The sequence below is a fragment of the Leptodactylus fuscus genome, chromosome 3, assembly GCF_031893055.1.
Source record: "Leptodactylus fuscus isolate aLepFus1 chromosome 3, aLepFus1.hap2, whole genome shotgun sequence".
NCBI classification, from domain to species: domain Eukaryota; kingdom Metazoa; phylum Chordata; class Amphibia; order Anura; family Leptodactylidae; genus Leptodactylus; species Leptodactylus fuscus.
Window position 1 is genome coordinate 102223601 of NC_134267.1, and position 12701 is coordinate 102236301.

Here is a 12701-nt window from a genome sequence, read left to right on the forward strand (position 1 = left end):
GCTAATAGAATGCATTGGCCAGCGCTGATTGGCCAGAGTACGGAATTCGGCCAATCAGCGCTGGCCAATGCATCCCTATGGGAAAAAGTTTATCTCACAAAAATCACAATTACACACCCGATAGAGCCCCAAAAAGTTATTTTTAATAACATTCCCCCCTAAATAAAGGTTATCCCTAGCTATCCCTGCCTGTACAGCTATCCCTGTCTCATAGTCACAAAGTTCACATTCTCATATGACCCGGATTTGAAATCCACTATTCGTCTAAAATGGAGGTCACCTGATTTCGGCAGCCAATGACTTTTTCCAATTTTTTTCAATGCCCCCAGTGTCGTAGTTCCTGTCCCACCTCCCCTGCGCTGTTATTGGTGCAAAAAAGGCGCCAGGGAAGGTGGGAGGGGAATCGAATTTTGGCGCACTTTACCACGTGGTGTTCGATTCGATTCGAACATGGCGAACACCCTGATATCCGATCGAACATGTGTTCGATAGAACACTGTTCGCTCATCTCTACTAAATAACTGATTTCCTATTTAGAAGGTAGTTCTCCATACTTCACAAAATGGATATAAATCTGTAAATTACAGTTCATCTAATATGAGGTTGATGTGATTTGTAATAGTAAAGTGATAAATCAAGTATTATAAAACATATGAGCAAGCATGTCAGAATTAATGTTATTGCTAATAATCATTTAAAGTGCGCCTCTGATCTTAACAATAAAACTTTACATCAGCTCATAATTTCCTTTCCTCAGTAATGCGGTCTATAATTTATTACATCAGCAGTACGTGCTCCTATCTGCTTTCCCTCCATGAGGAAGGGAGTTTGCACCAAAAGCCATTAGAAGCCACTTGACTATACGAAATACAGTCCTATGAAAAAGTTTGGGCACCCCTATTAATCTTAATCATTTTTTGTTCTAAATATTTTGGTGTTTGCAACAGCCATTTCAGTTTGATATATCTAATAACTGATGGACACAGTAATATTTCAGGATTGAAATGAGGTTTATTGTACTAACAGAAAATGTGCAATATGCATTAAACCAAAATTTGACCGGTGCAAAAGTATGGGCACCCTTATCATTTTATTGATTTGAATTCCCCTAACTACTTTTTACTGACTTACTGAAGCACAAAATTGGTTTTGTAACCTCAGTGAGCTTTGAACTTCATAGCCAGATGTATCCAATCATAAGAAAAGGTATTTAAGGTGGCCAATTGCAAGTTGATCTCCTATTTGAATCTCCTCTGAAGAGTGGCATCATGGTCTACTCAAAACAACTCTCAAATGATCTGAAAACAAAGATCGTTCAACATAGTTGTTCAGGGGAAGGATACAAAAAGTTGTCTCAGAGATTTAACCTGTCAGTTTCCACTGTGAGGAACATAGTAAGGAAATGGAAGACCACAGGGACAGTTCTTGTTAAGCCCAGAAGTGGCAGGCCAAGAAAAATATCAGAAAGGCAGAGAAGAAGAATGGTGAGAACAGTCAAGGACAATCCACAGACCAACTCCAAAGAGCTGCAGCATCATCTTGCTGCAGATGGTGTCACTGTGCATCGGTCAACTATACAGCGCACTTTGCACAAATAGAAGCTGTATGGGAGAGTGATGAGAAAGAAGCTGTTTCTGCACGTACGCCACAAATAGAGTTGCCTGAGGTATGAAAAAGCACATTTGGACAAGGCAGCTTCATTTTGGAAACAAAAATTGAGTTGTTTGGTTATAAAAAAAGGCGTTATGCATGGCGTCCAAAAAGAAACAGCATTCCAAGAAAAACACATGCTACCCACTGTAAAATTTGGTGGAGGTTCCATCATGCTTTGGGGCTGTGTGGCCAATGCCGGCATCGGGAATCTTGTTAAAGTTGAGAGTCGCATGGATTCCACTCAGTATCAGCAGATTCTTGAGAATAATGTTCAAGAATCAGTGACGAAGTTGAAGTTACGCCGGGGATGGATATTTCAGCAAGACAATGATCCAAAACACCGCTCCAAATCCTCAGGCATTCATGCAGAGGAACAATTACAATGTTCTGGAATGGCCATCCCAGTCCCCAGACCTGAATATCATTGAACATCTGTGGGATGATTTGAAGCGGGCTGTCCATGCTCGGCGACCATCTAACTTAACTGAACTTGAATTGTTTGTCCAAAATACCTTTATCCAGGATCCAGGAACTGATTAAAAGCTACAGGAAGCGACTAGAGGCTGTTATCTTTGCAAAAGGAGGATGTACTAAATATTAATGTCACTTTTCTGTTGAGGTGCCCATACTTTTGCACCGGTCAAATTTTGGTTTAATGCATATTGCACATTTTCTGTTAGTACAATAAACCTCATTTCAATCCTGAAATATTACTGTGTCCATCAGTTATTAGATATATCAAACTGAAATGGCTGTTATAAACACCAAAATATTTAGAACTAAAAATGATTAAGATTAATAGGGGTGCCCAAACTTTTTCATAGGACTGTAGATTTTGGGCACCCCATCACCTATAGGGATACTGTTAACACAGTCTATCTTCTCTTCACTATAATCATTTTACTGCATATCTGTCAATCTTATGTTTATTACCCCAAAATCATGTCCCTTTGTCTATGTGTATTATGACAATATGTGAATACGTTCTTAAAGAGAGGTTAGAATACCCCCATGAACCCTGAGAGTTTTGCAAAACCAAAGCTTTGGCCCCATGAACACATTCGAAGTTATACAATCCTGCATAAAAATCACAAATAACAATTTTCATTAAAGAAAATAAGTTTTTCTCACATATTTTGCAAAAAGAATTTATGATGAGAAGGATGTACAGTATAATATTGTCCATTAAATAGAACTGCTTTAAGGATAAATGCATGCCTCAAAGTGACAAGATAAAGAGGCACAAAAAGAATATGGATTCTGTATTACACAGATATACTGCAATTGTTGCATCAGTATGTGGTTCAGACACATGCAATAACTATGAGGACTTAAAGGGGTTATCTACCTTCTAAAAACTGATGCTATATCCATAAGATAAGCCATCAATTTTAGACTGATGGGGATCCTACTGTCAGGTGCTTAGTGGAGTGTGCAGCTCCCGGCATTGCTTACATGTGATAGCGATACAGCGATAGTTATCCATAATGTAGCAGTGTCCCATAGATTTGGATACTGCTGCGGTACCAATAACCATCCGAATTAAAAGTATATTATTGTGCAGCACAGCTGATCCACCACCTATCTCAAATTGATGGCCCATCTGGATTACCTGGCCCACACTCTAGATAGCAGTTGGCTGAATGCTCATTTGACTAATGTTCCTCCCACCTTTTCTAAAAAAAAAAAAAAAAAAATGTATTAATACTGTGGGTAACCCCACCGCTTATGAGAATGGGGGTCCACTATATGAATGGATTGGTAGTGCAAATATGTGATGAATGTACACCAACGTGATACTGATTACCTAATCTAATGATAGGCCATCAAATTCTACACTTAAAACATCCCCTACAAAAGGTTATATAAAAAAAAAGATAATAAGAAAATGAAATATTATACAGTAGGTTCTGGCAGGTAAAAATATAAACTTATATGCCTTGTTAATACCTATTAAACATGTGAGATCAGTGCTCTCCAATCCTGACAGTCAAATGGATTTCTAAGTCTCAAATACTGGCCATAAGGTTTCCATTTTTACATGATCCATAATAGATATAATCTGATATATGATCTGCCACGTCACCATCTTCTTTGGATAATAGACACAACATTTCCCTCTTGTTTTATTTTTTGACCAAAGAACAACTCCAAGAGCGGACAGATCCTACATACAGACTCTATGATTGGCTTTTTAGTTCAATGCTTAGCCAGAAATGTATATCTAAATAAGTGTTTCCCAACCTTTTCGGATTCTGGCCACCCCTGGTAATCAGAAAATCACCTCGGGAATCCCTACCAAATAATTTTTACCAAAAGACAAAAGGCGTTAAAAGAATGCAGAAATGTTGCATGAAGCCTCCAGTTGTCCTCCTTGCCAAAATATGGAAGACCCCTGGTAGGATTCCAAGGCACCCCTGGGTGTTGAAAGACTGTTGGGAATCACTGGAAATCTAAATCTTCAGAGGTTCACAGCTACTTACACAGGTTACAACACATAAGGGTCTCTACTGCGGTTTTTGTTTCATAGTTGCCCATCAGCTGCCCATCTTTGACTATATACAGGACAAAGAATGATGAGAGGAGGCATTATAAAAGATCAGAAAAACTTTAACCTCAGTTTATGTAATAGGCACCAGAAAGAGGAATGGCAAGGGGGTGTAAACTAGTGCACCCAAACAATAAAGAGAGCAACAGATCAGCATCAATTACATTACCCAAATATCCAATTGCCACATACTGAACTGTCATAAGTCATTACACTATAAGCAGGGTTGTTACAGGAACCGCACATTCTAATGAGAATAGACCAAAGGCCAAACATTTTGCCCCTTCTGAGCCACATTCAGGATTGAGAGAATACCCGAGACAAATCCCATCAGAATTTTAGGAGAAACACGTTTAATCCTTAGAAATAAAAAAAAAAAAAACATGAAATTTTAAACATTTGCAAAAAAATATATTTCACCATGACACTGGTACTATACCATCCACATTTAGAGTAATCATAGGTTAGGATATAGTGTCAGTGTGAATATTGGCTTGTAGCTATACCCCAGGTCTTTACCATATGCCACATAACTGGTCGCCATCACGCGTGGACCACTGCTATATACTAGTGACCAACATCACAGAGGAGAAAGTGACTCCCTCAAATTTAGTATAGAATATGACCAGTAATCCTATAGACATGGGTAAATCTTCAGACAAGTACCCTTCCGAGACTATAACTTTTACAATAACTTACTGCTATATATTTCTACTAAATGATACCACATTGTATATGAGACCTAAACTACATAAAGACTAAATCGGATCTAAGTTGAAGATGTTCAATGTAACCTTCTATGTTACTAAATGAAAAATTCATTAAAAAAACATATTAAGAACCATATCAAGAAATGACATTAAACTCAAAGCGAACACAACCCAAGATAGACATAAAATGATGTGCTCTTCAATTTCTCAGATTAACTTTTTTGTCATTACAATAAAAATATTTTTTAAAGCTAAATATATATTGTAAATGATTACTTTCAATGACCAAAATAGTCTGAGTCACTGTGAGCTCCATGTAACACAAGGCTGACCCCAGGAAGTCTATTCTTCATTGCAGCTTGTCATTGTGAGCAGTATGAGTCTAGGTAAACCGAAGAACTGATTGATCTGCTGCTAGGAATAGTTCAAGGCTTTTACTGGAGAGGAAGGAATTTCCTTACCCTGACCAAAGCTGATTATTCTACAGGTAACAATAGCTGAGAGGTCGCCACCGTATACATGCATATACCCCACTACATCCTAGAGAAGCTAGACTATATATATATATACTATATATACTATATATACTATATACTACTATATACTATATATATACAGACTATGATATAAGGTCACCCCTCATCCATACTAAATGGTTGATGTGCTTTGTGTTAGATGTGAGCTGTTATCTTCCATTGTAGTCCTGCACCTCTGAGGACACTACACAATAGATATGTGTCACTTTGTCACTAGTTGTCACACAGACGGCCTCTCACCTGTTAAACACTTTCCTCACCCTCTGCAGAGGGCTGGGGTTGGCAGACATGCTCTCTGCTGGTAGGTTCTCAATGGTGGACACAACATGGTTTGCCTGCTCGGGAATCATCGCTGTTCCAGTCTCAGAGGGCAGGGCGCATCTTCTGGCTCCCTAAGGAGAGGAGCTTGCAATCCAGGACACTATAGACACTCACTGGCCCTGCTGGAGAAGGAGGGAGCAGCCACAGGTTCTGTGATGTCTATAGGACAAGTCACACAGTTGGTCAGCACCCAGGGATCTCCAGATCACACGTACAAGCCTCAGGTGCAGATGTTGGGAGTGAAGGTGGCTGGGGGTTCTCCAGGGGAGCAGTCCTGTAACCCGTCCCGGTGCTGATCTGTCCCTGTCAGCTCTGAGCAGCCTGTGTGGCCAGAGGAGAAGGGAGGTGTGCAGCAGGATCCGCAAGGCTACCGAGCTGGTGGGTTGTGCTCCCCTCAGCACACGTTGTACAGAGCAGCCCCTCCACAGACCAGCAGAGGGCGCCAACACAGGGCTTCAGTCATTACACCGGCTCTCAGTAATTGCCAGTAGCATGACGGGACTTGTAGTCTCTCCATGGAAAGCACAGAGGGGAAAAGTGCAATAAAATACAACTTTTATTAATCTGACCAAAATAACCACAGTATAAATATAAAAATGCTGCTTATATCCTTGTAAGGAAAAAAGATGCAGTTGTCTATGATCAAGCTTCCCTTATTACCCTGTACCATTTGCCATCTGTTATCTCTCAGCACCAACCAATATGAGTGTCCTCTGCTTTATATAAAGATCATAAAGGGTTAACAGCATTCACACCCCTTCAGCTCTGCTTCAGTGATCGGGCCGCCTGCTTGTGCCTAATCCCTACCTCTCCCAGTGATCAAGGAAACACCAGGGTTAATATCATGGATTGCAGGGACTGCTGCTATCAATGGCTGGAGCCGTACTGACCAGCTCCAGATACTACTCAGCAAGCCATCACCAGCACAAAGCAAGCAGGCACTGTCCCCGCTATCAGTCACTGAAGCAGAGGTGGAAGCGTACGGACAATCACTGGTTAATGTGACTCAATGTGACTTAATGTTCATATCTGCGTTTGGCTCTACATGCAAAATCAGTTTTTGAAATTGTCTCAAATTCCTAAAAACTAACTTTAAAACCCGCTGATTTACAGAGCAATGAATCTCTTATGGCATAACAGAAATCTGCCATTTACACCTCTTAGGGCTAGTTCACATGGGCACAGAGGGGGCGGATTATGGTGCGGAATCCACATCATAATGCGCCCCCTCACATTGGTGGTCTATGGAGACCGCGAGCTGCCCTTTCTTCAGGTGGATTCCGCGGCTCGTTGAGCCGCCGCGTCCGCCTCACGGCAGCAACCTCCGGAGTCGGCTCATTCATTTGAGCCGACTCCGGAGGGGGAAGCCGCGACTGTCGGAATCCGCGACAGTCGTGGCAGGCGGATTTTGGCCCAAGAGTGACGTGGCTCCCCGCGTCACTCTCGGTGCCAAAATCCGCCCTTCCGCTCCCCATGTGAACGAGGCCTAAAACTAATCACAACTGTCCTGAATAACCAATAACTATTGAGTTTGCCCCCACATATACCTAACTTATCTTGGCAGATCCCTTTATCCTTTCCTATCCCTCACATTTGAATTGTAGCACATTCTAAAATGTTTTACCTCTTGGGAAGGTTGAAAGGATTTTCCTGCTCTCTTTAATTCCGGCTCCAATTTATCATAATTGTTTACATAATTGAGATGCTTTTGTATACATAGTCACAATCTACACCGCATCTTGCCTGGATTACCGTTAGCTCATATAGGTTTTGTGTAAACTAATAATATATTGCTTACCAGAGCTCTTAGAAAATTCCTTACTCTTTATTAAGTACTTTACATACTGTGCATAACCCACATAGAAAAAACCCTGGCTGTTTCATGTTCTCTCTTTTATCATTTCCTTGAAATTGGCCCATCACAATATAATTTTCAATAGATTTACTTTTTCTATAGCATCACAATGTCCTCACACTTAGATGTTCTTTTAGATCCACATCTGTCAAGAAAATATCCCAATGTCTGTTCATAATTTTCACCATCTCATTCCAGTGATTGCGGTAAAGGATGCAATTTCACAGGTAAAACCACCCCCATGCTGACCCTGGCTACTCTGCTTTTCTGAACAATGACACAGAATAGAGATGAATGCCTCCATCAGTAGCAGTGGAAGTGCCCATTAGTTGTGGCAGGGCCTGGAAGTGAGTGGGGGGTATGATACTCACTGCCCCTTAAGGCGCTGTTTACACGGGGCATGGTACTGCGTATTTTGGTCCTGATTTTGGTCCTGATTTTGCATCAGAATAGGACCAAAATAGGGGGTGACATGGTGGCTCAGTGGTTAGCACTGCAGCCTTGCAGCGCTGGAGTCCTGGGTTTGAATCCCACCAGGAACAACATCTTCAAGGAGTTTGTATGTTCTCCCCGTGTTTGCATGGATTTCCTCCCATTCTACAAAGACATACTTAAATGAAGAAGAAGAAAAAATGTACATTGTGATCCCTATATGGGGCTCAAAATCTACATTTAAAAAAGAAAAAAAAAAAAAACGCTAGCGGTCTGCATAGACCTCTATTGTGAGGGGGCGGATTCTGAGGAGGATTCAGCACCAAAATCCACCCCCTCTTGCCCCGTGTCAACAAGCCCTTGTGCACTAGAGTAACTCTGCCACGTAGCTACCAGGATCGTAAGAATCATGGAGCGCAAGGAGTAGTAATTACTGAGAATCATTCTTACTGTTATAGTAGGAGTTAACTAGGAGGACGATACTGTGTAGGACCTAGGGGCACAATGGTGTGTGGGAACTGGGGACATTATACTATGTGGATACAACTTCCCCCAGGATATGCCCCTTTACATAACAGGATTTGTGCCTCCTCAGTATACTCGTGATACCCACCATTCCCTGCAATAATCCTTCCCCCCGCCATCCCAGAAAACTGTTTTTTACTGTTTTCTTTATTGTACTATAGAATAGTGATATAGATACATGATTTTATAATGTACATGTATTTAAAATTCTTCTTACATAGATTTATTATATCAGGGCTGATCCCTTTCTGCACAGTAGAATGGTATAATCCATGGATCAGTCCTATGTAATACATCCACGGGATAAGAATATAGGACTAAACAAGGTCCTCTTCCCTAGCATTCAGTATTCAATTGGGTCACATATATGGTAGGTAGACAATAAAAACTAAACAGGACTAATAGTGAAAACAGATCTTTATTAGAACGATCTATGTGAGTATTTACATGGCTCTCTGTCTCTGGGTGACTCCCTAGGTAAGGACGTAAATGAAGATCCTGGTGCATGTGGCTAACTATAGCGGCTGCTCTGACCTGGCAGCACTAGTGGCCGGATCTGTGCTGTTTCCTACAACAGGGACCTGGCAGTATTGCTCGAGATCAGGGATGACTCTGATCATGGGAATTTAACCATTCTCCTTCAGCATGTTACAAAGGAGAGATTCACAGCATTTATTCATGAGTTGAATCAAAATGACCTGGGTCTCTGTCTCACCCATGAAATTCAGGAGAGTATTCAGCTGTATATCACAATGTACCAGAAAAAAATGGCTAGACACCATTTACTAGCTGAAACCTTTGTGCATAAGGGATCCTCAAGGGCCTATTCATGAGAGCTTGGAAAAATTACACAAAATTCACTGTAACCCCTTCCAGTTGCAACCATTTTTTGATTTTCTATTTTCTTTTAGGGCCTTCCTTCTGTTTTCTTCCATCTGCCTTTGGACTGCAAACACCTGTGTATTTCAGCACCTGGCCCTGCTGGACAGCGGCTCTAGTGCAGGAGACGCTGTGATGCTGTAGTCAAGAGCAGATTGTTATCCTGAAGCCTATCACTTCTAAATGTACCTGCTAGCAGCTGTCACTGTCTATGAGGGGCTAACTGTAGTGATCTGACATTAAACTGTCCTAAAAAAAACCTCTGCCTTTGTAACTTTGTAACCTTTGTAACTGCCTGTCCTACCTATCCAGTCTTCATTATCCAGCAATGACCACTTATGGGGATTAGGATTTCTACTTGCACATTTCTTTATTATAGAATAGATGTTTAGGTGCGCCTTACTATGAGCTCGTTTACATCTGCGCCTCGGTTTCCGTTTTGCAGGTTTACATTTCCTGCCCGAAACCTGTAGTCATTTTTCAAACCCATTCATTTGTCTGGCCGTGAGTGCCGGTGAGCATTTTGTGCTCTCTGCAGCGAAACTGTTTTTCCTTTAACCACACAAAGTCGGACATGCAGGACTTTGCGTCCAGTTAAAAAAAAAAAAAATGTTTCGCTGCGGAGAGCACAAAAGGCTCACCAGCGCTCATGGCCAGACATGGTCTTCCAGGTTTCCATCTTCTGTCGGCAGAAGACGGAAACCTGGAAACGGACATCGGGCGCTGGTGTGAACCCAACATGACACCTCACTAAAGACTCTTTTAGACCAATAGGCGGTCAACCTAACATTGTGGTGGTTTAAAACATATATATACACATGACAGAACAAAGGAAAAATGCCTTGCTGTTTTTAAAAAAGTAAAGATGATAAAAACACAGAACACAGGCATATCAAAAATACCTATAGAGGCATAGTACATAAGTTCACACGAGTTTTTTCGGCCTCTGCCTCAGGTTCCGGACCAAAATACGGGTAGCTGCGACTGGATGCTGGTGCAGGGCACCGGCATCCAGTCGCGCACTCCAAATGAATGGGCCTAGTCGGGAGGGAGTGTCTTCAGGCAGATGTCACAAGGCAAATCCACCTGAAAGAATGAGCATGTCCCTTCTTTTTCTGGGAGCCGGAACAAACGGCTCCTAGAATTAAGAATTGACTGGCTCTCATTGATTTCAATGGGAGCCATCTTTTTAGTCAGGATTTTGAGGCGGATACAGTCTCAAAATCCTGGCCAAAAAACCTCATGTGAACTTACCCTCATAAGACATAAATTTGTTCACTGTAATGTATATAAAATTCCAGCTCCGAACCGCATATGCCGTGAGGAAGGGAAGATATCCCGAAATGCGTAGCTTGTCGTTATAAGCTGAAATGTGACTTTTTTATTGGATATTTAATAAAGACAAAGTTTTTATGCCACATGGAATTGGATGATTCGTGATTTGGTTGGAGCTGGAATTTTATATACATTACAGTTACTATCGACTCTGGAGTTCCTAAGAGTCTCCGTGCTCCTGGATACACGCTACTAAAGAAGTTTAAAGGTGGTGAGCTGGATTTACTTGTTTATTATAAATTTGTTCACACCCCCTCCACAACATACCGTAATCAATCATCTGGGAAACCCTAAATCACAACTAAATAAATATTACTCTACTTAGCACTCTGATAGCACCAAGTGCATTACTGCAAATACCTACTGTATGTAAGGATACATGAATATGAGGTACTTGGTGTTTACATTTTGATCAAACTGTAATTGTAAGCCCACCTGCCTTATTAAAGCAACCTCTGTTAGGTGGGCCTCTATCATGTCCTGCATGTATCACAAACAGCCTCCTCTCTCTGGAACTATGGCCTCTAAATGAATAGGGAAGTGTAGTTACCCATCAGCCTTGACCAGATGGGTGGCATGTACATTCCAATTTGGAATTTCCAACTTTTTGGTTAAAATAATCATTTCCTATAACCATTAACAAGTTTTTTACACCACTCAACTGAAATTTTGGATCAGTCTTCTGCAAACTGCTCCAGGTCTCTCATATTTGAAGAGTGCCTTCTCCTAGTAGCAATTTTTAGATCTCTCCACGGGTGTTTAATGGGCTTTAGATCCAGACACTTTGCTGGCCACTTCAGTGCACTCCAGCACTTTGTTTTCATCCATTTCTGGGTGCTTCTTGAAGTATGTTTGAGGTCATTGTCCTGGGACGCAAACCCAGCCTTCTGACACTGGGCCCTACATTGAGACCCAATATCGTTTGGCAGTGTTCAGATTTTATTGCATACAGTCATGGCACCCACTGACAGAGGCAGCCAAACAACCCCAAAACATCTTTGAACCACCACAATGTTTGACTGTTGATACTGTGTTCTTTTTCATTTCAGGTCTCATTCAATTTTCGGTAAACAGTAGAATGATGTGCTTTATCAAAAAGCTCAAGCCAGCAAACACAAAGTGCCAGCATTACAGGTATCCACAATAGGCCAATAAAACGTTTTTAAGATCCCACGGGGAGTAGCAATTCTACTAGCAGGACCAATACCCTAAGAAAATTTCTGATTCTGGAATCATCTGCTATTTAACATAAAAAAGAGCACTTAAGACTGCAACCTAGACTTTTAGGCTAAGGCCCCATGGGCCGGAAACGCCGCACTAAAGCGCTGCGGGAACAACCGCGTCGGGAACGCATTGCGGTTCTTCCCACAGCGCTTTGAACAGAAAGTTCACAGAGGTTTCCTCCGCAGACTTTCTGTTACCATTATATGTATGGGAAAGCCACCAGCATTTCTGTAGCTATAATTAGTATGAGTTGTGATTTCCAAAACCGCTCCAGTTTTGGAAATCACAGCGTGTTCGCACTGTGGATTTTAAAGCAAAATGGGCATGGGATTCGCATGAATCCCATCCACTTTACTGTTACTGTAAAACTGGGTGGATGCTTGTTCTCCTTTATATAGTTTTCCAACCCTCTATTGGTTGCTTGCTATTGGTCTCTCTGAGTGTGCTAGTGATATACTGATTCTGTACTTCACAGCCTGATTGGTTCTGACCCTTGACTCTGTTGTTTACCCATTTCTGTTTATCTTGTCTGCGTTCTGTGTATTCACTTGTATTATAGGAAGGGATTGTCTCCCAGTTGTCCTCTACTGCCTAGGGTAGTTGAGGCAAGAAGGTAGGGACTGGGGTGGGTCAAGCATAGGACTCATTGTTTCTGTTGTTCCCTTCCTCCCATGTTCTAGGAG

General features: G+C 41.5%; 1 protein-coding gene across 1 annotated transcript in view; it reads right to left on the reverse strand.

Moving 5' to 3' along the window:
* The window catches only part of SLC35F1 (solute carrier family 35 member F1), a 313760-nt gene extending 307577 nt beyond the window's left edge, over positions 1-6183 (reverse strand). The window contains exon 1 of the mRNA XM_075268074.1: positions 5688-6183. Within this exon, the coding sequence (XP_075124175.1) occupies positions 5688-5797 (110 nt within the window). The 5' untranslated portion in view covers positions 5798-6183. The remainder of the gene's footprint in view (positions 1-5687) is intronic.
* Between the last annotated feature and the right edge of the window lie 6518 nt (positions 6184-12701).